General features: G+C 32.3%; 1 protein-coding gene across 4 annotated transcripts; it reads left to right on the forward strand.

The window, feature by feature from the left end:
* The first annotated feature begins 15,711 nt into the window (after positions 1 to 15,711).
* Positions 15,712 to 24,052, forward strand: LOC120269998 (U11/U12 small nuclear ribonucleoprotein 48 kDa protein). Of its 4 annotated transcripts, none has more exons than XR_005539535.1 (6): positions 15,712 to 17,068; positions 17,923 to 18,037; positions 18,868 to 18,975; positions 19,178 to 19,990; positions 20,084 to 23,772; positions 23,865 to 24,052. XR_005539535.1 is itself a non-coding variant. In XM_039277001.1 (5 exons), exons 1-4 carry the CDS (start codon positions 15,756 to 15,758, stop codon positions 19,967 to 19,969), a joined length of 2,328 nt encoding a protein of 775 aa, XP_039132935.1. In that variant the 5' UTR covers positions 15,712 to 15,755; the 3' UTR covers positions 19,970 to 19,990; positions 20,084 to 24,052. The 4 variants fall into 4 exon arrangements, 2 of the variants coding, with proteins under 2 accessions (XP_039132935.1, XP_039132936.1); XR_005539536.1 differs by having other exon boundaries at positions 20,084 to 20,516; positions 23,487 to 24,052; XM_039277001.1 differs by having other exon boundaries at positions 20,084 to 24,052.
* The last annotated feature ends 1,889 nt before the right edge of the window (positions 24,053 to 25,941 follow it).

Here is a 25,941-nt window from a genome sequence, read left to right on the forward strand (position 1 = left end):
AATGTAAGTTTTGTGGTATAGACTATGTTGCTCCAAGCAAAAAATGGGACTGGTAATATGAAAAATCATTAGGACAAAATGTCTAATGAGAGATCAATGAGACATTAATTAGTTGGTTTTTTCTCAAGGTACTTTGAGCAATCCTAACTTCTACTTTGAAAATTTTAGAGAGTTGTTGTGTAATTGTATCATTATGCATGATTTTTCCTTTTAACTCTATGGAATGTGTTGGGATTAAATCTTTATTACACTACTTGAGAGTCAATATTAATCTTGTGAGAAGAAACACATCCAAATTTGATTTCTTAAAATTGTATAAGAGAGAAAAGGACAAAACCAAATCCATGTTACGAGATAACATTAGGAAGGATTAGTTTGAATTCTGATTGTTGGTCATCATTGACCATATTTAGTTATATATGCTTAACTACACATTTTATTGATAAGGAGTGGTGCATATACAAAAGAATTATGAATTTTGGTTCAAACCACTACCTTATATAAGCATCTCTTTGTCTAAAAAATTATTCATACATTGTTAACTAAATGGGGTGTTAATATGAAGACTTTGTCACTTACTTTAAACAGAGCTTTTTCAAATGATGTTTATATTGAGTTGTTAAAAAGTCAATTGTGTACAAAAGGGGACTTGTAGAAGTTAGGCGAGTATCTTCATCTTAGATGTTATGCTCACACTGTGAACCTAGTTGTTTAGGAAAGTTTGAAGGAGTTAGGTGACTCAGTGATGCTAATTCATAAAAGTATCAAGTATGTGAAGGGTTCTCAAGTTAGAAAAAAAAAATTCCTTGAATATGTAGCTCATAGTTCTCTTGGTACGAAAAGAAGTTTAAAGTAAGATGTCCCAACCAAATGGAATTCTACCTTTGTTATGCTACATATGCATTGTATTATCAGCGTGCTTTTATGCATCTAGAATTAAGTGATTTGAACTATAAGCATTGCCAATATAGGAATGATTGAAATAATGTTAAGAAAATCAACAAGTTTGTAAGCCTTTTTTTTTATAATATTACTTGTGTTTTATCAGGGACAAAATATCCAACTACTGCTTGTTTGGCATGAAAGAAAAAAATAAATAGTGATGATGAGTACATACAAGCTATGGCAAGTAGAATGTACACAAAGTTTGAAAAATATTGGAGCAAGTATAGCAATATTTTAGCTACAATGATAATTTTAGACCCAAAATACAAGTTTAACTTTGTTGAGTGGTATTACAAGAAACTATACAGAGAACTTAAGAATTTTGAGTCCAATAAGATAAAGGAGATCCATTTGCTCTTTATGAGTATTACTTGAATACAAGTCACAATTTCCAAGTTCATCATCTTCCATATCATCTAAAAAGGCCAAGATGTCAAGCATGAATGAAGAAGTTGCTCAATCTTCAATATCCAAAGATATATTGATGGTAAATTACTTGTGTTTTTTATGTGTGTGTGTGTGTGTTTTTTTTTATATTCTAATATTATTGCTGTCAATTTTTTTTTTAAATGACAACTTCCTTTCTTGTATAGAAACTTGATTCATTTGAAATTATGGAAGCTACACCACAAAAGACACAATTGGATCTTTATTTGGAGTATTCTAAAATATATAGGAAAACAAATTTGAATGTGTTGACATATTGGAAAGCTAACCAATATAGATATTCAAAAGTTACAATAATAGCAAAAGATATTCTATCTATTCCCATCTCCAGTGTTGCATATGAAAGTACCTTTAGTGTTGGAGGGAGTGGTCCTTGATTAATATAGGAGTTCCATAAAACCTACTATTGTTGAAGCATTAATTTGTACTAGAAATTGGTTATACAGTGATCAAGGTAATTCAATAATTTATTGTCTTTTATTATTTTTTGTTTGTGTTATGCTTTAATATATTGTTTTTTTTTTTGAAACATTTAAGCTATAAAAATCTGTTATCTGTTTGTTGTTACAAATAACATTCTTATTTTATCATGTTTATATGTAGTTACCAGTACAAACAACATCATGGATCTAACTATCAATGACAAAGATGGAAAGCAAAATGATCTTGCATTATCAAATTTTATCAAAGTGTGATTTGTGCTCTGGTTGTGTTAAGAAGACTTGTGTTGCTCTAAGAATTGTTGTTGAAATTGTTGTGGTGTTCACGTATTATTGTTTAAGTATTGTTTCAATGTTTTGTTCGGTGTATGTTGGATTTTAGGTATTGAAGTATTGATGTATGTTGAATGCGAGTATTTAGACTGATACATGTTGGTTGGATAGTGAAATAATATATTTTGGTTTTAATTTAACTTTGTTGATTCATGGATTTTATGTAAGAGCAAGTTGATATTTAAATGAGTTTATTAGTTTTACTACTATCATTAATAAGTGGCAAGTTACTTGAACTAATTGGGTTGAAAGCTTGTCTATGTAACATGCCATGACCTAATTACTTAAGTGTGTTAAGTGGATTGTATCATGTTACACGCTTCATATGTGGGTCATGTATGTGTTTGGAAATTCGACATGATTAATAATTATATCATGTCTGTGTCTAGTGTTTTGATGTTATATCCTTATCTTGACATTTCATGATTAGACACGTTTTCATGAATTATTGCCCCTACTCCAAGTTCAATATATATATTAAGAGTAAGAAATATTTCTCATAATTCTATCACAATAATAGAAGAATTCTCTAGTTTTGATGAATTTTAATGAATTGTGTGAATTATAAAGGAAAAATGAAATACATTTCTTATATGTTGTAGGGTGCTCGCATTGGTAATCTTATTATTGGAAAGGAATTGTTAAATGATTGTCTAGTCATTACTGTCAGTTAATTGATTATTGTATCTTTTCTCATTTTAAACCCAGACATTGACTTTTTCAATTAGTAATATGTTCCTTAATGATTATGATGGTCAAGCATAAAGAAATAGGGAGGTTACTAAAAAGAAAAAAGAGATTGAAAAGCAAGTCATTAGTCCTCTACAAATATTAAAGTTCCAAACTTCTCAACACAACAAAAAATAACAACTGCTACAAATAAAGGAAACCCTTAACTTTGAAATAAAGAAATGGTTGTTTAGGGATTTTTTTCATTAGTATAGTTTATTTTTATTTCAAACTTCACAAAAGATATGTGCAATATGATGACATGGAAGATTGAATGTTTTTGTTAATTGCATATCACTTTGGATCATAAGTTCATAGTCATTTTATGTGGTGATGGTTTTACACAATGTTTTATTGTTTGATATGGGAAACATATATGAATAACATATTATATCTATAAAGGTAGAATTTTGTAGATTCATTTTACTTTTGTTCATAGTTGTCTTTACTTAACATAGCCAATATAATGCAATAATTACAATCAAAGAAAAAAATAATTTAGACCAAAATTTCCATTAATTTAAACATCAAAACATGTAAACATTCTTGTACAAGATAACATTAAAAGAATACACATTCTTCAACATTATTGGTTGCCAACCTATCCCTATGGCAACTTCAATAATTTACTCTTTAACATACCATTATTGGTTATACTCATTCCGATAATCAACAATATTATCCAAATCAAGATTAGACCAAATTTATACTTCTTAACTGCTTATTGCCTTTTTTCCCAACCAATCTTGGATTTTCTAACTTCTGTCAAAGGATTTCAATTTCAACTGTTAAGGTAGCATTTTCATCACCTAATTCTTCAAATTTATGTGTAGAAAACACTTGTCCATTAGCTCCATCTTCACTCTTCAACTTTGCAATATACCTTCTTAATGCTTTATTCTCTTTTCCATCATGTTTGAATTATTCTTATTCAACTTAATCTTTGCACCTCACATCTCAATAATTAGAGCTTTCACATGTTCTTGCCTAAAAGGCATATCATGGCACTGAAAAATTCACAACTTTTAACTTGCATACAACAAAGCAAGAATTGTTTAACTGTCTCGTTTCCATCATACTAAAACGAAACCCTGATACAACTAAACCAAATGCATTACACTTGATAATTTCTATTACCAAAAAATCTTCTTCCAGAATTGTCATCACTTGTTAATATAATCAAAAGAGCTCTTATTCAACGTAAACAATAAATAGGTTCACCTTCATACTCATAACTCATACTTGCTTCTCCTACTTTAAACCCCATTAATCACAAATAATGCATTCTACAAACATACCGAATTAGACAGAATACAACATTGCAACAATCAATTACCTATTTACCTATATTTTTGTCTCTTTTCTTCTTATCAATCCCTTTACTTTTTTCCATTCGCATAATATATTGATATTTTTCCTCTTTTCTTAGATTTCTTTCTCTTCAATTTCTAGCAATGGCTTCCCTTTTTCTTTTGTCTACCGATTTCTTTTAATTTCATTAAACTTATTGACTAGAAGGGCATGAAATTATTTTTGATTTTAATCTAGAATTAGGGTTCATATAGGGAGGGAAATTTTTATGAGCAAAACTATAGTTTATAAACGGTATTGAAGATCACGTTGTTAAAGGAAAGAAATAAGAAAAAAAAATAAAAATAAATAGAAATAAAAAAAGTTTTTTTGTAGCTTTTTAATAAATTCTACATGTAATTTATGAAGCTCAACAAAATTACATGTTAGCAACCGATATTTGAAAAATAACACATTATCAACTTTGATAGAAAACAAACCGTTATATTTTAGGTTAACATTTCCAAATTAAAATAATAAAAAATACAAAAGAAATTATGATTATAATAAAAAGATTAATAGAGCAACCAGTTGAGAAATTTGACTAATAAAACATACAAGCTAGCAAATCCATGGCTCTATTCTTGTAATTGTCAAAGCATGTTTGGTATAGGGAATAATTTAAGATTTTTGGGAATATAAAAAGGGAATGTGTTATTCTCATGTTTGATATAAAATTAATGAACTTATTTCCAAGAATCATTTATTCCACAATTGATGGCTTTATATTCTCATCTGTTTTCTTATATTTAATATTAATAATATATTTTTAGAAATACTATTTTATAAATAATTATTTTATAAACTAAACAAGGTAATAAAAATATTTTTGTTATGAAATGTAATAGAGTGGATGCCTATAAATGCATAACTCTTTATCTCCCCAACTCCTAAAATCTTTCCTTCTCCCCACAAAACCCCTAAAATCATTCATCACATGATATTAATATATGACCTTTCATATGTTGTGCTTAGCCTATAAGTAGAGGCCTTGTCTACTTCAAGGTAAAATTTTTTATCTTGTTTATCATAGATCTTCTAACAACAAATAATAGACTATGCATACCTTTTATATATTCATACTTGCTTTCACAATAATTCAATTTTCATGATATTTGATATTATTCGACTTATTTATATATATGTGATAGTATCAATATGTTGAATCTTGCAAAGCTTGAATTTGTGGCTCTTGACATTGTGGGGAAGAATTATTTATCATGGGTGTTAGATGCTGAAATTCATTTGGACGCAAATGGTCTTGCAGACATAATCAAAGAAGGGAATAAAGCAGCCAACCAAGATAAAAGACCAAGTCATGATCTTTCTTCTTCATCACCTCCATGAAAGTTTGAAAACTGAATAGCTTACGATAAAAGACCCACTTATTCACTGGAATAATCTAAAAGAAAGATATGACCACGATGAAAATTGTATTTCTTCCAAAAGCTTGTTATGACTGAATGCATTTAAGATTACAAGATTTTAAAACTATTTAGAATCAGTTCTCAATTGAAATTATGTGTAGAAAAAAATCACTTATGAAGATATGTTAGAAAAAAAATATTCTCCACTTTTCATGCATCCAATGTATTCCTGCAGAAACAATATCGTGAAAAGGGTTTCAAAGAATACTTTGAATTGATTTCTTGTCTTCTCATAGAGGAACAAAGTAATGAGCTATTAATGAAGAATCGGGAGTCTTGTCCTACCAGTTCCACTCCATTCCCTGAAGTGAATGCAACGACACACAATAACTATAATTATGGACAAACTCGTGGATGTGGCCGTGGTCGTGGTCATAGTCGTGGTCATGGGCATGGAAATAATTGAGTTTAGTATCTTAGTGGTCATTCAAAAAACTCATCTCCCCACCTAACATGGAAAAATAAGGAAGACAAAAATGAAAAGGAAAAAAAAACCGGCAAACTAGTGAACATGTGGATAATCCATGCTATCGTTGTGGTGGCAAATGTCATTGGTCGCGTACATGTCGTACGCCAAAACATCTTATTGATCATTACCAAGAATCACTCAAAAATAAAGATAAAAAGATCGAAACAAATTTTTTTAATAAAGATGATCTCGATCATGCCCATATTGATGATACTCATTTGGATATTGATGACGTCTTGATCAATCCTTAAGAGAAGATTAATCATTTAATTGGTGATGGGAGTATGGTCTTAAAAAAAAATTAAAGCAAATTTGATATCTTATTAATATCAAATGTGTTCTTTCTTTTACAAAGACAATAAATAACTTACTTATAAAGTCATTTTTCATATGTTTTTAATTAGCATTTTCTAGTGATAATATTTTTTTCTTGTTATGTTTTAATGAAGAATAAGTATCCATTTGGTTAGCAACAACATCAATGATGAAGATATGTATCTCGCAAATAGTGCAATAACTCACACCATCTTTAAAGATAAAAGAAAAATACTTCTCTTATTTAGTAATCCAAGAAGCCAATGTCGGTACTATATCAAGTTGTATAAAGTTAATTGAAGGCTCTGGAAGAGCTAATTTGTCATTACCCAGAGGAACAAAATTTTACATCAATAATGAATTATATTCTATCAAATCTCAAAGAAACTTGCTAAATTTCAAGAATATTCACCGAAATGGATATCATATTAAGCCAACAAATGAGGAAAATATTGAATATATCTGTATTACAGTTTGATCTCAGGTGAAGAATGTATATTGGAAAAATTACCTTTATTTTCTTCTCATTTGTACTACATGTATATTAGTATAATTGAAACATATGTTATCATAAATCAAGAGCTTAAATTATAATACGTTTATTTTTTGCCATGATTGGTTGGGCCATCCCAGATTAATTATGATGTAAAAAATAATTGAGAATTCATGTGAGAATTCATTAAAGAACCAGAAGATTCTTCATTCCAAAGATTTTCCTTATGTTGCTTATTCTTAGAGAAAGTTGATTATTCGACCATCACCGACAAAAATAGGAAATGAATCTCTTATATTTCTGGAACATATACAAGACGATATTTGTTGGCTAGTAGACTCATCATGTGGACCATTTAAATATTTTATTGCTTTAATTGATGCATCAGCTAGATAGTCCTATGTATGTTTATTAACAATGCACAACCAAGCATTTGCTAGATTTCTTGCTCAATTAATTCAATTACGAGCACAATTTTCTGATTATCCAATTAAGAAAATACACCTTGATAATGCTGGTGAATTTACTTCTCAACCTTTTAATGACTATTGTATGTCCATTGGAATTGATGTTGAACATCCTGTAGCACATTCTTATACACAAAATGGTCTTGCAGAATCACTAATCAAGCATTTGTAATTAATTGCAAGGTGATTGCTTATAAGAACAAAACTTCCAATTTCTTGTTGGAGACATGTTATTTTGCATGCAATAGCTTTAATTTGCATCATGCCAACAAGTTATCATAAGTATTCCCTTTACAATTGGTTTTTGGTCAAGAACCTAATATTTGGCATCGAAGAATTTTTGGATGTGTGGTTTATGTTTCAATTGTTCCAACATAACACACAAAGATGGGCCCTCAAAGGAGATTAGAAATTTATGTTGGGTATGAGTCTCCATTTGATAATAAAATATCTAGAACCATTAGCAGGACCCTTATTCATAGCTCAATTTGATAATTATCATTTTGCTGAATCAGTTTCACCAATATTAGGGGGAGAAAACAAACAACTGGTAAAAGTGATTATTTGGAATGAATTACCATTATCTTATCTTGATCCTCATACTAAACAATGTGAATTAGAAGTTCAAAAGATAATTCATTTAAAAATTTTAACTGAACAACTACTAAATCATATATACTAGTTGTTAATGCTCCGATCAAAATTGATGTCCCTGTAGGACAAATTAATGCCTCAAATGAATCTAAAGCACGCAGATTTATTGTTTCCAAAGATAAAAATCCTCAAAAAAGAAAAGGAACTAAGAATCTAGATGGCCGAGATACAAAAATTTTAGAAGAATCATTAGAGCAATCCCCAATTGCGGAAGAAGCACAGGTACCTGAAATTTGTGAAAATAAAGATATCTCAATAAACTATGGTCTAAATGGCATAAAATGGAACCGAAAATGAAGTCAATGTTAATAATATTTTTCATATAATATAGCATTAAATGTTATAAATAATGAGGATCATGAACCAAGGTTTGTTGAGGAATGTAGGCAAAGAAATGATTGCCCAAAATGAAAAAATGCAATTGAGTCAGAATAAACTCACTTACAAAATGAAAGTTTTTTGGGCCTGTAGTTCATACACCTAAAAGTGTAAAGCCAGTGGATATTGTTAGGATCGATAGGCTGTAGCAACACAAGATATTAAAATAAAGTGGGGAAAAATAAAAGAAGAAGACACCAAAAATTACGTGATTCTGCTTTTTAATTCCTACGTCCACGGGAGGAGGAGAAATATTCCACAATAGAAATTATAGTTTTACAAGTAGATATTTCACTCAATTCCTCTCAACTAAAAAAATCTAAAACACCCATTCATCCCAGAAGCACTCTTGGTGTTTTTGTGGTGGTCTTAACATGGCCAAGGAAAAATGGAGCAACCAAACGTCCATGCATTCATACATACATGTAATAAATGGAGGCTTCATGCATGTTAAAAAAAATCTTGTCAAAAATGAAGGGCTAACCTAGGGTTTTGGCATGGTAATTTGTCAATAACATGTGTAAAATTCAAGCCATATTTTACACACTTAACAAATCTCCACATTGTCTTACATTTTGTATATTTGAAGGTTGTAGATCTCCTCCTCCTTCTCCGAAGTAATCCTAAAGGGTAGTCAAGTGCCGAGTCTACAACTTAACTTCAATCAATGCCTGAACTTGCCTAGTGGTAGAGGCTTCGTTAACATATTATCAGGATTGTTTGCAATACCAATCTTTTTTACAACTACTTTGTCTTCAATAATAATTTCACGAATGAAATGACATCAAACATCAATGTGTTTTGTCTTCCCATGAAACATTTGATCTTTGATTAAATGTATTGCATTTTGGTTATCACAAAAGACAATAATCTCTTGATGATATGAAATGAGCTCATTGTACAAGCCTCATAGCCAAATAGCCTCTTTAACAGCTTCAGTTACAACCATATATTCTACTTCAGTAGTAGATAATGCAACTATAGACTGTAAAGTTGATTTCCAACTAATGCCACTATTTCCTAATGTAAAAACATAACTAGTGAAAGACCTTTTATTGAGATCTCCTACATAGTTTGAGTTAGCATAACCAACTAAATTACTACTACTACCTCAAAACTCCAAACAAGTATCAATAGTACATTTTAAATATCTTAAATTCACTTTACTGCTTGCTAATGAATTTTACCTGGATTTACCATATATTGACTAACAACACTAACTGCATGTAAAATATTAGGTTGAGTATATATCATGACATACATGAGGCTACCTACTACGTTAGAGTATGGGACCTCCTCTATATAGTTTATTTCTTTATCTGTTTGAGGTGATAGTACTGTTCAAATCTTAAAATGTGTAGTAATAGGAGTACTCACAGATTTAGCTTCTTTCATATTAAAGCGTTCTAGGATTTTCTCAACATAGTTCTTCTACATAAGAAGTAATTTTTTTGTTTTCTTATCTCTTAGAATTTTCATTCCAAGAATTTATTTGCTCCTCCAAGATCCTTCATTTCAAATTCTTCACTAAGTTAAGCCTTCAACTTCTCAATTTTAAGAAATATCCTTTGCAGTAACTAATATGTCACCCATATACAACAATTAGTATATGAATGACCCATCCGCTATGACTCTAAAATAAACATATCTATCATAGTTACTTCTTGAAAACTCATTACTAATCATGAATGAATCAAATCTTTTGTACCATTGCCTTGGAGATTGCTTTAGGCTATAAAAGGACTTTTTTCAACAAGCAAACATGATCTTTGTTGCACAACCACAAGCGTACAGTTTTGCCAAGTACTAATAAAGATATTGATCCCACGAAAACCAAGTGTGATTACTAATCTATCACAAAAATAGGCAATCTAGGTAATTAAAAGATGTAAAGATGGGAAAAATCAAAACAACAAAGCAGGAGAAATTGCATAAATGGAAAATGTAGAGATACAAAGGTGTGGACTGTAATCAGAATTAAGTAAACCTAGGCTTAGGAACACATCACAAAAAGTAATAAAAGATGTGTTTAGATCTTTACTTGATTTGGGTTGATCAATTGAAGGGTAATAATCCTTAACTACTTGTCACTCTCTTTCAAGAGATGACAAGTTGATTTTGATTTAGCCAACCCCTACTTTTGTGGTAGATGAACTCTTTTAAAATCCTATTAAGCACAATGATTAAATAATAAACCCTCAAGAAATACTCTTCAGTAATTTCATGGTTGACTTAAGAATTTTCAAGACCTAAAACAACCTTTCAGTTAATCTTGATTGATAAAGCAAGCAAGTGCTTTCACACTCCAAGCTATGCAAACACAAATCAAAAGCCAACTCAAAGTAATCTACCATTAATTATAAAAGATCCTTACAAAAGAAACAACCACATCAATCATCATAACTTTGGGCTAATCCCTAAACCTAGAGAGAAGTTCTACACTTTCATGCCTTAATTACAAAAGAAAGTAGGAAAGGTAAAAGCTATGAAGAACACAACACAACAGTCTTGGGAAACCCCCTATGTTGCCCACAAAGACTTGATCTTCAGATTTCCCAGCCTTGTTCTCCTCCTTTTCTTTCTTTTTGAGCCTTTAGAACCTCCTTTGTTCCTTCTCTAGGTGCCACCCAGTATGCCCTGCCTTCTTCTCCCCAGAAAACCCCTTTCTTGATGCCTTTTATACCCAATGTTAGGAACTGGGTCCCAGGCACTTTTACAGACCACAGATGTGCCGGTTCACTTGAAGGGTTGTGTATCTTGGAAAAGTTGGCACACTTGTCAAGTCTTGTCATTTTCTCCTTGTTTTTGAAACATCCTCAGTTTATCAAAGTTTTGGGTCAGCTCCAGCTTCCTACATGAAAAGTAATTAAAAGAACTAGTTTGTACACAAAGGAAGAAGAATTCATTACAAATGCTAAGAAAATGTATGCTTAATGAAGAATCAACAACTAAATGCATGATAATATTTATATAGTTTTTATATACAACAATCTTCTTTACCTTCAACTTTAAAACCCTCTAGTTGATGCATGTAGATCTTCTCTTGAAGCTCACTATGAATGCAGTTTTAACATGTAACTGTTCCAACTCCAAATCATTCATGGGCACTAAAGCAAGTAAAATATGAATAGAATTATGTTTTACAACAGGCGAGAAAACAACATTAAAATCTATACCTTATGTTTGGTTGTATCCTTTTGTAACTAATCATGCTTTATATCTTGCTTCTTCGATGCTTGTTGTGCCTTCTTTTATCTTAAAGTCCTACTTATAACCAATAACTTTCTTTCTTATTGGTGTTTTGACAAGTTCCCAAGTGTGATTCTTGTGTTAAGGCACCATTTTTTCTTGCATTGCTATCAACCATTTGTATGAATTAGTACTTAAAATGGCTTCTGAATATGATGATGGCTTTGCAGCATTATTTATGTCCTCAGTTATAGTCAAAGCATAAGCAACCAATTCTGCATAACTACTTCCAAATCTAGAAAGTACATGTGGTTTTCTCCTTCCTCGATCTAGAGCAATAGAGAATGGTCGTTTATGTTCAATTTCAACTGAAATTGTTTCTGAATCATGAAGTGAACTGGATGGTCTTGGTTTTGCCTCTATTGTTAATAGTGGCTTGTGATAAGTTGGTTGATCATCAATATTTAGCTCAGCCTTCTCGATGCCATCCTATTCTTTGTCTTGATTATGTTGTATAGAGAACTCCCTTTTTGATTTATAGCATTTTACTCCTAATGGATATCCAAGAAAGACACATTTCTTGGATCTGGGCTCTAGTTTTCCATCATTTACATGCATATATGTAGGACACCCAAAAATTCTTAAGTTTAAGTTATCAGCAAGCTTACCTAACCATACTTCTTCAGGAGTTTTGAATTTAAGTGGCACTGATGGAGATTGGTTCACCAAATAGCAAGCCATGTCAACACTTCTGCTAAAAACTTTTAGGCAATCCATCATTTAAGAGCATACACCGAGCTTTTCTCAATAAGGGTTCGATTCATACACTCAACAACTTTATTTTGCTGAGGTGTGTATTGGAAAATGTGATGTCTCACAATTCCTTCATTACTACAGAACTCATCAAACTCCCTATTGCAAAACTCCAAGCCATTATCTGTACTAAAGTGTTTGATATAGCCCTCAGTTTGCTTTTCTATAATTGTTTTCCATTTCTTAAATGTGGAAAAAGGATGGTTCATGTGCTTCAAAAAATAAACCCAAACCTTCCTTCAATAATCATCAAATAAAGGTAAGAAAATAACTAGCACCTCCTTTTGAAGGAACTTTTGATGACCCCAAAGGTTTGAATGGATATAATCAAGAGTACTTTTGATTTTATGAGCGCCAGTACTAAAGCTTACATGCTTTTGTTTGCCGAAGATACAATGTTCTCATAATTCTAGCTTTCATGTGCTTTGGCCACATAAAAAATCCCTCTTGCTTAATAAGCTTAGGCCATTTTCCCATGTGGCCTAACCTCGTATGCCACAATTTAGTGGCATCAAACTCTAGCATTGACGTGGAAGCAACAACAACACCTATAGCTATCGTGTCTTCTAAGACATAAAGTGCTTTTCAATTTTTTGAGCCTTCATCACAATAAGAGCATCTTTGCTAACCTTTATTACTCCATCTTCAACTGTGTACTTGCACCCACTAGCATCAAAGGTGCCCATTAAAATGAGATTTTTTTTTTCAGGTTAGGAGCATGATTAACATCAGCTAATATTTTGATAATCCCATCATGCATTTTGATGTGGATTAATCCAATTCCTACAACTTTGCAAGCATCATTATTGGCCATCAAAACAACTTCACCTGCAATAGCTTCATATATGGAAAACTAATCTCTATTGGGACTCATATGAAATGAGCAACCTGAATCCATGATCCACTCATTGCTAAATCTGCATTTATCAATGTTAGTAACCTAAAGAACTTCATATGTTAACTCATTTTTCAGCAACACCTGCTTTATCAAACTTTGCTTTTATTTCTTCTTTATTTTTTAATTTGTAACAATTAGCTTTAATATGTCCCTTTATACAATAGTAATTGCAAATCAAATTTCTATATCTAGATTTTGATTAAGATTTATTATTGCTTGAACCCTTTTTCTTAGATCTTCCTCTAGCAGATAAGACATTCATCCAAATTATCATTTTTATATTTGACTATTTCTTTATCAATTATAATTTTAGAAAACAAATTTATTTTGACCTTTGACAAGGACACACATCCTTTATCATTGACAAGGCCTTTGAAATCAACTCATCCTTCTTGTCTTTACTCATTAAGTCCCGACATATTATTTTTTCCCGACAAGGCTTTTTCAAATCCATTTTGAATCAAAATGGCACGCATCTTGATCTTCCATAAAGTGAAGTTTATGTTGTGATCAAACTTTTTCAATATAAAATCTTATAATCACCATTGCTCCCAACACAAAATTTTTGGATGAATAAAATCTAACTTATTTTCTAATGTGGAGGATCTACGTTTAGTAGTAACCACATAGCATAAGATAAGTACATATATTCACCCAAAAATGGAACCTACTATGATACCAATTTGTTAGGATTAATAGGCGATAGTAACACAAGATATTAAAATAAAGTGGAAAAATAAAAAAAGACACCAAAAATTACGTAATTTGGCTTTTTGTTGTCTATGCCGATGGGAGGAGGAGAAATATTCCACTATAGATATTGTAGTTTTACTAGTAGAGATTTTACTTAATGCCTCTCAACAAAAAAACCCTAGAACACCCCATTCATCCAAGAAACACTCTTTGGTGTTTTTGTAGTGATCTTAACTTGCCAAAGGCCATGTATTTATAGGCAAAATAGAGCAACCAAAAGTCCATGCATTCATATGTGGATGTCAAAAATGGAGGCTTCATGCATGTTAAAATAAAAAGCTTATCAAAAATGAAGGGCTAACCTAGGGTTTAGGCACAGTAACTTTGTCAATAACATGTGTAAAATTCAAAGCATATTTTACACTGTTACTAGATATAAATGAATATTTGTGCAAAAATGAAATGAAAATGAAAAAGTGAAATTTATGAGATATAAAGCACGCCTTGTGACTCAAGGATTTTTGCAAAGACCGGGTATTGACTATGATGAAACATACTCACATGTGATGGATGCAATTACTTTTCAATACTTAATTAGTTTGAGCGGTATATGAAGAACTCAATTTGCATTTAATGGATGTTGTTATAGCTTATTTATATGGATTACTTGATAGTGAAAATATGTATGAAACTCTTTAAAGGATTTAAAATGCCTAAAGAATGCAATTCAAGTTCTCGAAAACATTATTCAATCAAATTAAACAAGTCTTTTTATGGACTACAACAATCTGGATGCATGCGATATAATTGTCTCAATAAATATTTGTTAAAAAAAGATATAAAATATGACCCATTTTATTCATGCAATTTTTATAAAAAGATTTGGAAATAATGAGTTTGTTATAATTGTAGTTTATATTGACAACTTAAATATTATTGAAACTCCAGAAGAACTTCAAAAAGACAGTAAATTACTTAAATAATGAATTTGAGATGAAAGGATCTTGGAAGAACAAAGTTTTGCTTTGGGTTGCAAATTGAACGTTTGAAAAATGGGATTTTTGTAGATTAAGAAGCTTACACTGCAAAAGTGTTGAAAAGATTTTATATGGATAATTAACATCTGTTGACTACCCCAATGGTCATAAGGTCATTAGATGTGAATAAAGACACTTTTTTCAATCTTGAGAAAATAATGAGGAACTACTTGGTTTTGAAGTACTATAACTTAATGCAATTAAAGTACTAATGTATGTTGTTGGACACACAAGACCTGATATATCATTCGTTATTAATTTTTTTTATTATAGACATCTAAGGGAAAATGTTATGAAACATAACACAGTGGATGCTTTATTAATGTATAACTCTTTTATCTTCCTCAACTTTTTAAAATCTTTTTCCCACACAAAACTCCTACAAAGAACTCATCACACGATATTAACAACATATGATCTTTCATATGTTGTGTTTAGCCTAGAAATTTTATAAACTTATACAATATAGAAAACTAAGGTCAATAAAGGAATTTATAATTTTTATACACTCTGGCCTCGTTTACTATATTTGTTTTTTTTCTTAATTTTATAATATTTCTGAGTTTGTTATTCTTTTAAAATTATATATGTTTTTTAAAATGTATATTCTCATAATAATATTTCCCTCAAGAACCAAGGTATATGAAATAGCCTACTCCATCTTCTCCACTGCCTCCAATGGATTCTCGTATACCCTTCACTGCCTTCTGGTCTCCCCTTCCTCCAAACCCTAACCCTAACCCTAACCCTAACCCTAACCCTAATCCAATCCCCGTCCCAGACCCTACCTCCTCCTCCGACCTGCCCACCACCATCTCCCTCCTCAAGTCCCTCATCTCCTTCGCCAACTCCACCCTCACCTCCATCTCCGACCTTCTTCCCATTTCCGTCCTCCCTTCCCTCATCCCATGCCCTTTCAACTCCTCTCATCGCATGCCTCCCGAGTCCCTCTTCCGCCACTCCCTCATCTGCTCCTCTGCCGCAGGCTCCTCCCTCCTCGATCTGGCCTTCCTGGACTCCCTCCGCTACCCCAGCTCCTCCCAATCCCCCGCCAAAACCACCTTCCACCGCTCCAACCCTGACGACGACCTTGCCCTCTCCCTTGATGAACCGTTGGATTGTTCCACCTCGAGCTTCTTCTACAAGGACTGCCATGGTGTCGTCGCCTTCCCTCAGTCTGATGTGTCAAGGAGGACTTTTGTGCTTCCCGCTTTCTTGTCCTCCGAGTGCTCCGACTTCGTTGCAGAGTCTTCTGTTGATGAGGAGGAGAAGAAATTTATTGTTTTTAGTATTCTTCCATCGGATTTCTTCAGTTTGAGGCGTGAGGTTAGTGCGTGGATCCATTGCCCGGTTTCATACTCATGCACTGTTCTTCGTGTTGCTTCTGGATTGCGAAAGGTTGATGATTTGAGGTTGAAGAGATGGGTCATAATGAATTCAGCTGTGTCTGGGGTTGTGATTGATGCCGCAATGAGAGATCATATATTTCTGCTGCTGAAGCTGTGCTTGAAAGTGATTGAGAGAGAAGCTCTTTGTAATCTTGAGCTGCATTTTAGGAAGGATGAGTTCTTAGGTCGAGGGGATCACAATTTTGAGTGTCCGAAGATGGTTGGGAGCTTGAACTGGTTGGCTTCTCAGCTCTCTGTTTTGTATGGTGATAGGAATGGCAATTATTTTGCAGTAGCAATGGTTAAGGAATCATTGTTGTGTGCTGGATCATGTTTGATGTTGTTTACAACTGAAACAGATAAGTTTAGACAGGATGGTTGTGGGAGTGGAGATGGTGATGACGTGAATGTTGACAAGTGTGAAAATGTTGGGTCCCAAAGAATTGGAGATTTGGAGCTCAGAAAGCATTGTCAGGCTGGTTCTGAGGTTTATGTATCCGTGTCTCAAGTTATAGCTGCAGTTTCTGCATTGCATGAAAGGTCTTTGCTTGAGGAACAGATCAAGTTTCTGCGTTTTGGGAGATCTATTACCAAAGCTCAGCTGTATGTGTTCTCACAATTATTATTTCTGTTAGTTTTTTTTACCAGGACTATCCTTTTCATGTATGGCTTGTACTTTTTGAAACCTGCAACTGTCTTTGGATATATGATGATGTGAACTCTTTTTTTGAGGCACATGTTCTTGATTATTTGTCAGAAATATGTTATCTGATTATAGAACAGCAGCTGGAATTTTATTCATTATGATTCTGGAACAAAAGGGAACAGGTTTGGGAAATAGTGAACCCTCTTTTAAGACTGGGCTTTCTAGGCATTGGCAGGAGTAAGTGTGTGAAGCAACAATTATTAATCACCTCGAAGTTAGCTAATTCAATTTTAGGATTATTTGATTTTTTATTTTTTAAGTTAAGTCCCTCTGAATATGTATATTTTGTTACCTAGAAATGATGCTATGCTTACCGACTTGCTTCCTCTATGACCCGAATCATTGTTACTTTAGGGTATGCAAAACTAATGGTCATGATAAAAATTCTTTGTGTGGAACATTTGAATTTAGTGGGAGACAATACATTTCATCATGATGGAGAAGAGGAGGGCATTTTTAATAAAGTAAAAAGTCATGTCGTCAATTGTGAAAGAACAAGTTCTTCTAATTCAAATTAGATTGTAAATTAAGCAGGCATTTGTAGTAGATTTGCAAATGGCTACCTTAACTTGGTACATGCTTCTGAATTGGGGGAATATGTTACAAAATTGCTTTCCTTTAACTAAGCCATGGATCCTTAGTTTACTGTTTTATGACTAAAATATGAAGTGTGCAGACTCTATGCTTTGACTTCTGGACAAATTGCTTTTACCTTTCAATTATTCTCACTTTAGTGATATTTAATTTTCAGAATAACTGAACATTCATTCATATCTACGAGAAGCAGTGAAGAACGGATAAAGCGACCAGAATATAAAGCTGTGTTAGAGCATGATGGGCTTCTGTGGCAGCGACCGCAAGACCAGGTTAAGCATTATATAGATTTAGTTAATGGATTTGATTATTACTTGAACCAGCAAAGTGAACTGAAATGAGAAGAATAGATTTCATTCTATATTATTATGGGGATGTTGATGGTTCGATATCTATATTTTGGCTATTATTTCTCTAGGCATATATGAGTATAAGTTAACAGTTAGATTTGTTTCTATATGGATATCTTAAAGTGTGACTGTTGTGGTTGGGCATGGAATTTATGCGATTTTGGTTAATAAGGGCAAACACTCTATTGCTTGAATTATCCACTGTAGCGAAATAACTCACTTATGATTCATAGAATAAATAACCCAGTATTTTATCAATGTTTTTATTTTATTTTATTTTATTTTGTCAAACCTTCAGATAATAGGATTTTACTAAATACATATGGTAGGTGTCCGTTTACTATATTTTGTAATTTATTTTATTTAGTTTTGTGACTCTCTGATATAATTGCATTTTCTGGAGGTTCCAGAATCCAGACATGTTCTGGTCATGGCTGAATAAATCTGAAGACTTAACTGTGACTGTGCTTGAAAGAACGTTGTCTACTGTTCTTAAGACACTTCAATGAAGTGAAAGCCTCGCCATTGGTGTGAGCAAAACAGTAGAAAATGCTTTCTTAGACTATGTTATCTTTGTCTTTTTTGCAGAGGATATATTTATTTTATAGTGGGGCGTAATAACTATTGTTAAAACATAATTCTATGTTATCATAGAGTGCAATATAACCTTTTAGATAGATGGTTTTAGTCTCTGACATTGAACTAGCTGGTGGAGGATTATTCTAATTTTGATCTTTTATGTTTGTGTATAGGGTGCAAATAAAGAGAAGACAAAAGAGGAGCTTTTGGCTGAGGAAAGGGATTATAAGCGGAGGAGAATGTCATATCGAGGGAAGAAAGTTAAGCGAACTCACACACAGGTGCAGTACGCATAGGCTTTCTTGGAAATGAATTTTTCAACTTGATGCCTGCCAATGTTAATCAATATGTGATTTTATGACTTTATTTACTGGGTTTCAATTTTACTCCAAAAGCACTAACTGTCAATGAAATAACATGGTTGTTCTTATACTCTTTTTGGCTGAGATTGTAGTAAGCTTTTTTTTTTGGCTGTTGTTAAAGGTTATACGGGACATAATTGACGAACACATGGAAGAGATCAAGCAGGCTGGAGGGATTGGATGTAGTGGAGAAGCTACTCAGGAAATGGCTAGAGTGACAGGGTTTCATGAACCAGAAAGGAGAAGCAGAACAATTGAAACAGAAGCAGATCCATCCTTTCGCAGAAAGCCATTACATGGTGAATATAATGCCAACTCTGGAGTGCATGGAGATGTCTGCGGCAAGGATGTGTCTAACACTGAGCATATCATGCAAAAACCGTACAATGAGTGGAGACATCAGGAAGACTATAGGAAAAGGAATAATGAGAGAATGCAGCATTGTGGTTCTAGAAATTCAAGTCATAGTAATGACAGTTATCATCATGAAAAATATGCATATCGCAAAGCAGTTGATTATGATGAAGAACATAGTAGTAAGTATGACAGGAGAGATCAAGACTATTCTGTAAAATCCAAAGATCGTCAAGCCCGATCAACGCTCACATCAACATCTGCTAAAATTTTAGCTGAGGAAGAGCATCACCATATATCCAGAGGCAGTAAGAAACCCAGAGACCGACCTTGGAGTTGCAGATCAGTATCTGTGAGACCAAATGGATTTGAGGACAGATATGATCCTCATAGCTCACATGACGAATATGACACTGCTTATACTGATGTTTCTGCAGGCAGCAATTGTGTCAGGTCAGGTAGATATTTAGGCTTACCTGATGATGATAAGTATGAAAATGAACCTCTCAGAGGAGAAAATGCTGCAAAAAGGCACAAATGGGATCATCATGCAAAATAACTAGCTGCCCTTTTACATTATGTAAGTTGAAATTACTCTATTTTGATTTTATTTGTTGTGATTTCTGTTCCTTTCTATTAGGTTTTAAAGTTTACGCTTGGGATATCTGTGCAGTACTTACTGTTCATGCTCAGGATTATGCCCTGCCCTGCTTCTGTATCCTTCTGTGTATCCTCAAATCATGCATGTTCTTTTGATAAGAAAATGTTTTTTTACCATGTTATTTTCATCTTGCTCATATTAAACATTTGACACATGATTGGCTTCTTATGAATACCAAGTCTGCTTGAAATAGTATCTAATTATCGTGCTCTCTTTACTTGCCACAGAGTATGTACAGTTTCGATTCCAATTTTACTGCTTATTCTTGGTTTAAAGGACAATTTTGATATTCTTTAAGATGCTTATGTTGCTTGCATTAGAGAGTAAGTCATGAAATTGATTTTGCATGCACTTTTCTCTTCATTTTCCCTTCTCTTTGGTTCGAGTGCTTCTGCCTGCATATAATGCAATATGAATTGTGAATCTGAGGATGCACCATATCCAGGTGAGTTCAACATTGCCATTTTCTTCTTTTCTGAATAGAGGTCATTTTCAGTATGGTGGAAGTTCGAGGTCAAAAGAGCATATGTACATTGATTCATGGGATTAAATGATGGTGTCACATGCCAATGGATGGTTGTTGAATTTTTGTTGTTTGGCTTCTTACTTTTAACCATGAGTTAGCATTTTATTGTCATTACATGTATTTAATGCCATGCATGTCTTGACTTTGGAATTCATTCTCTTAGATTTGATTTTGCTGCAATTAGATGCACTATAGGCATTTCCTTTTTGGTTTTCCATGTTATCAACTTTCTAAATGATTATTATATGATGTTTAAGATTATGATGTTACTAAATCCTTGTTATTTTTCCATTTGATGTTATTTATTGTGAAATATCACTTCTCTCATGTTATTGATAAGTACTTGATAACACATGCACTTTGCCACTTGCCAATGATGTAATAATTTTGTTATGCTTGCTCATTCACTCACTCATGAGGCAACAACTAGTGACCAAGATTGCATTTGTGTACAATATGGTCATGTGGAGGTAGAAAAGAAACGGTTTATTATTGGTATTACAGCCGTATCTATACTGAACATATTCTTTGAGAGCAAAGCAATAATAAATCTGAAATAAATTGATTTATTAATGCACATGATATGGTTATGGGTGTAATCAGGCCTAGCTTGAGCAAACTTAGCTTTCTTGAGCTCAGTTCAATCAAGTTCTAGTGGAGCTTATTTTCAAGCTGAAAGGGAAATTTGTTACCAGGACGTGGTGGATTGCAATATAATCATTGGATGTGTGCCATCTGCAGCCATGCAATAGCTGCAACCAAAAGTAGGGTCAGAGTTTATATCAGTTGTGGTGATGATCCATAAGGAGGGCCTGATGAGAAAAACAATTTTTTTGGAAAAAATCTGTTGGAACACATATGTAAATGAAAATTATTGTCGAGTCCTTTTGAAAGAAGTTATAAGAGCCATTATGAAATAATATTTAAAAATAAGACCTTTTGTAAGTTGAACCAAAAAATTTATTAAGTCTTCTGTTTAAACAATTTTGGCAGTTTGCAATTTAATCCTTTTTTATATGACATATTAGACATTGGACTTCCAGCTATTAATATATGTTTATGATAAGGATCTGTCCTGTATTTAGCCTATAAGTATGTGTTTGTGATAACTGATAAGAGGCTTACTAGCTTGTCTATAAGTATCCATCCTGTATTTAGCCTATAAGTGCCAAAGATGTATCGAGCCTTATTAGCTTTATTTAATGAGTTGATTTTCATTAGAGCTCAGCTAGTTTATTTATTAAGCCTCAAATATTTTGGCTAATTTATTATCCAAACAAGTTCGAGCTTAGCCAAAATTCAAGCCAAATTACTCACGGTTGACTAAACTCATTCAAGAACTTTGTTATCAGCCTTCTGTTAAAATTGAAGCTTGCCATTAAGTCCTTTATTTATAAACTATTGACGAGTATAAAAGATTTTCTAAATTCTTTACAACATACTAGGCTAGATCGGTATATATATACATATAATTTTGTTTTAGTGAATGAGTTTTCGTATGTTTGAGCTCGGACCATTTACTAATCAAAGATTGAAATCTTGGCTCAAGCTTGTCTTATTTATTCATTTAATGAGCTTGAGCCAGCAAAAAGGGTGCCAAAGTCAAACTACTCGTCTCAGTTGGCATCCCTAGGTATGGTTAATCAGATCAACCATTCTTCAAGTTGGCCTTGTTCAAAAATTTATTTAGGAGCACCAAAGATGGATAAATTGGCTGTTTTGGTCAGGTTTGGCATTGGTTGGAATAAGTTGGGTTATGGGCTTTGAAGTTTGAATTTTTATTTTTTTTAGTAGCTTAACTGACGTTTGAATTAATTCGCACTAATTGAAATAAATAGGTTTCATTGAATTTTTAGTATCCCATTAGTGATTGATAGTTATTATATGTTTATTTAATTAATTAAATCTTGCAAAGAAAACGTTATTCTTATTCCTTTATTTAAGGTTACATGTTGAGCAAACTTGGCCAAAGTTATTTCTTTGACAAGATGTTCCAAAAACCACTTTACATATTTCTTAGTTTTAGATTTATTTACTTATTCTATGAGTATGCAACAACAAGGTTGTACCATGGAGGTTAACAAAGTGTTTACAGAAAACCACTGCAAGATGTGTATGGTGGAATTTATTCCGTTAGTCTATAAATCTGATGAATCTATTTTATTAGTTGCCATCTAAAAGATTTCATTAAATACGTTTTTTTTTTTGGAAGTTGTGTGTTAATTAGATGTTCGTTTGTGTTTCAATTGGTTTCTCAAATTTACAAATACGAGTTGTGAAGTTGCAAAATTCCTTCTCAATCAAGGCTACTACTAGTTTCTGACTACAGTAACATCAGAGCTGCCAATCAAGGAATCTAGTGTTCCAGACAAATGAAAGAATTATTGTTGCGATAAATTTAGCAACTAAATATTCGTCAAGGAATTTTATGGGTTTTAATGGTACTATGTGTGTTTCTCATATCCTAGCTTCTAATATAAATGATGATCTATTTTATTAATTTTGAATTGGATACTATTAATGATATGAATTACTTGAAAGATGAATGTGTTTCAGGCATATACTCATTGTAATAGTTGGCGAACTCATGTTATGTATCACATTTCGTATGTTAATTTGTGGAATTTCGTTGAACTTGAAATAACTTTTGCTGTTTAAGATAGACTTCAATTAAATGATCTCTGATGATGAGTGTGTGTGTCTATATTGAGAGGAAATATTTCATCTTGTGTTAGATAGGACCCCATGTGATCCAAATATGTACTTGTCATGCATGTTTTATTCCTGCATTTTTTTTTTCTCATCACATATTACATTCATTCTATACTATCTACTTGGCTGTTCCACAATTTTAATAATAGAATCTAATGTCTAATCTTATTTGGTCAGGTATCGTTGCAAGAACTCTTTACCATTTTCACTCCCAATTACTGTTCCGAAAGTACCATTTTTGAAGCCCTGGAGACGAAGATGAAGTTTGGGTTGATGAGTAAATCTGAACCATTTGTTTACTTTTGCTGTCAATGTATCACAAGCAACATTGAAGTCTCATTTCCTATTCTAATCATACCAGTTATCCTTCTTTGGTGATTTCTCTCAAAGCAGGCACTGAAACCTTCACACAAGCGGGATTAAAACACAAGGGAGTAGTCGATATTCTTAGTAAAGATAAAGGGTAATGCTTATAAGCCTCTGTTACTTATATCCATAATTTGTTATCTCAAACTTAGGCTTGCGATTTTTTCTTGTGGGTTTATTCTTTGTTAGAAAGCATACATATGGTGGTCAACCGGTTATTTAATAGAGGTCACCTAGATAATACGGTTATAGAAAACTCGGTCATGCTTTGATGTTCCCAGATGGTTTTATTGAGAATCACAGAAAGCTCATTCAGACCTTGATGGAGCCACACAAGTGACTTGCCATGTTCACAAATAAAGTATTCATATTTAGCATGTTATTTACATGATTTCTATCTTGGACTTAAGTTTATACATACTTTGTGTTAGCCCTAATTCTGTTCACTTGTTGAATGAATGTGATGTTGCTTATGCAAGGTGGGCCTTGCCCTAACTTTGATTTATGTATGTTTTATTTAGGATGAATTTATTTTAAACCTCAGGATAGTGCAAAATAATTTAAATGTAGAAAAATAAAGGAAAAATGCCATACAATATACGAATTTTGAAAAGAAAAAAAAAAGTTTTTAAATTTTTTAAAAAAATTATTTTGATGAATAACTATAGGATTTGCATAATTTTGTTTGCCTTCTGACTAGTAAACCAAAAACTAACTATTTTATTTGGGTCATACATGATTTTAATGCTTATAATATATTATTTACATTTAAATTTTAAATAAATTTAGAATTGATTTAGGTAAATATAGTTAAGGTTATCCACCTTAAGATCTTCTAACCCACCAACACTACAAGAATGGATAACTAGTCAATGTCAGGTATTTATTTTTTCCAATTACTTACAATAGGGTTAAAACTCCATCAAAATTAAATCCCGGTCTGGTTTAGTTTTCAATTTTAACATAAACAAGCTACTGACACTTTCAAACCACATTCCAAATCTACACAAGAATTTACACATTTTGACCATAAAATGATTCTGGTATAGCTTAATTTAGAGTCAGTTCAGCGGAAGTTACACCCCTTTGTGTGTGGGAATGCTACTGTTGTGCTATTGGTATTTTATGTTTACTACTAATATTCAATTAGATTTAGAATATAATTAAACTTAATAAAATTGGCTATGAGTGTAGGATAGAAAGTTTTTCTCTATTTAAGATTATATATATATATATATATATATTAATTGTAATTTTCTTTGTTTTTGATTTTTCTCATAAGATCAATGGATCTTAATAGTGCTTAATAGAATAGGCAAACTTGGCAAAAACACATAATCTTTTTGTATTTATGAGATTGTTTTTGTGATTTGTTTTTAGTTGATATTCCCTATTGTTTGAATTTTTGCTAGTTTTTAAAACATATAATTCAAAGTCCTATACTTACATTTTGTATTCCAATGCAGATTTATTGCCTCATAAATACTAAGTTTCTGAAACCACATGTTTTCAATCTTAAATAAACAATATCAGCACCTTTATAATATTTCACATTCTCAACGAGATAAAGAACATTATTATAAGCTATATGAACCAATGGCTCTACCAAAGACAAAAACAATGCACCTAATTTGAATGGAACACACTTGCTGATACATTGGTTGCTAAGGGTAAACATTTCTTGAATTGTCACTTTTCTTGAGAGGGTTGAGGCTACCAAAGTGGTTGATGAAGAGTATTGAATTGGCAGGGTTTTGGTTCTAATTGTGCCAGTACTTTGTTTTGTTTTCTTTTATTTTGTTTTGTTTATTTTTAAACTACTCTGTAACTCCCGTTACCAATAAAAAAAAATACTAAAAAAAATTATAAAAAAAAAGTACACGTTTCAACAGAGATGAAATTGAGAACTTATATGATTTTTGTGGATGATGGCACCTAATGTTTGTTCAACTATATAAAACACTAACCATAAAAAAGGATAACATAGTCAGAGATCCTTAGCAAGTGTGGTGATATTCTAAATATCATAAGGCCTAGGGTAAATCAAACCTGCCATGTGATCTCTATTAGCTCTCATTAGAGCACCCAAGTGGATATCCAATCAAACGGCATACATATTAAGTAAAAACCAAGAAGTCTATGATCTTCTTAAATAGAATACTATCACTACTACTAACCTAACACCTGATTATCAAAGGATGCTCAGTTCAATATCTTACTGAAAGGTAAACCTATTTTTGGAGAAGATTTCTCCCTATATTTCTCA

Source organism: Dioscorea cayenensis, chromosome 10, assembly GCF_009730915.1.
Source record: "Dioscorea cayenensis subsp. rotundata cultivar TDr96_F1 chromosome 10, TDr96_F1_v2_PseudoChromosome.rev07_lg8_w22 25.fasta, whole genome shotgun sequence".
NCBI classification, from domain to species: domain Eukaryota; kingdom Viridiplantae; phylum Streptophyta; class Magnoliopsida; order Dioscoreales; family Dioscoreaceae; genus Dioscorea; species Dioscorea cayenensis.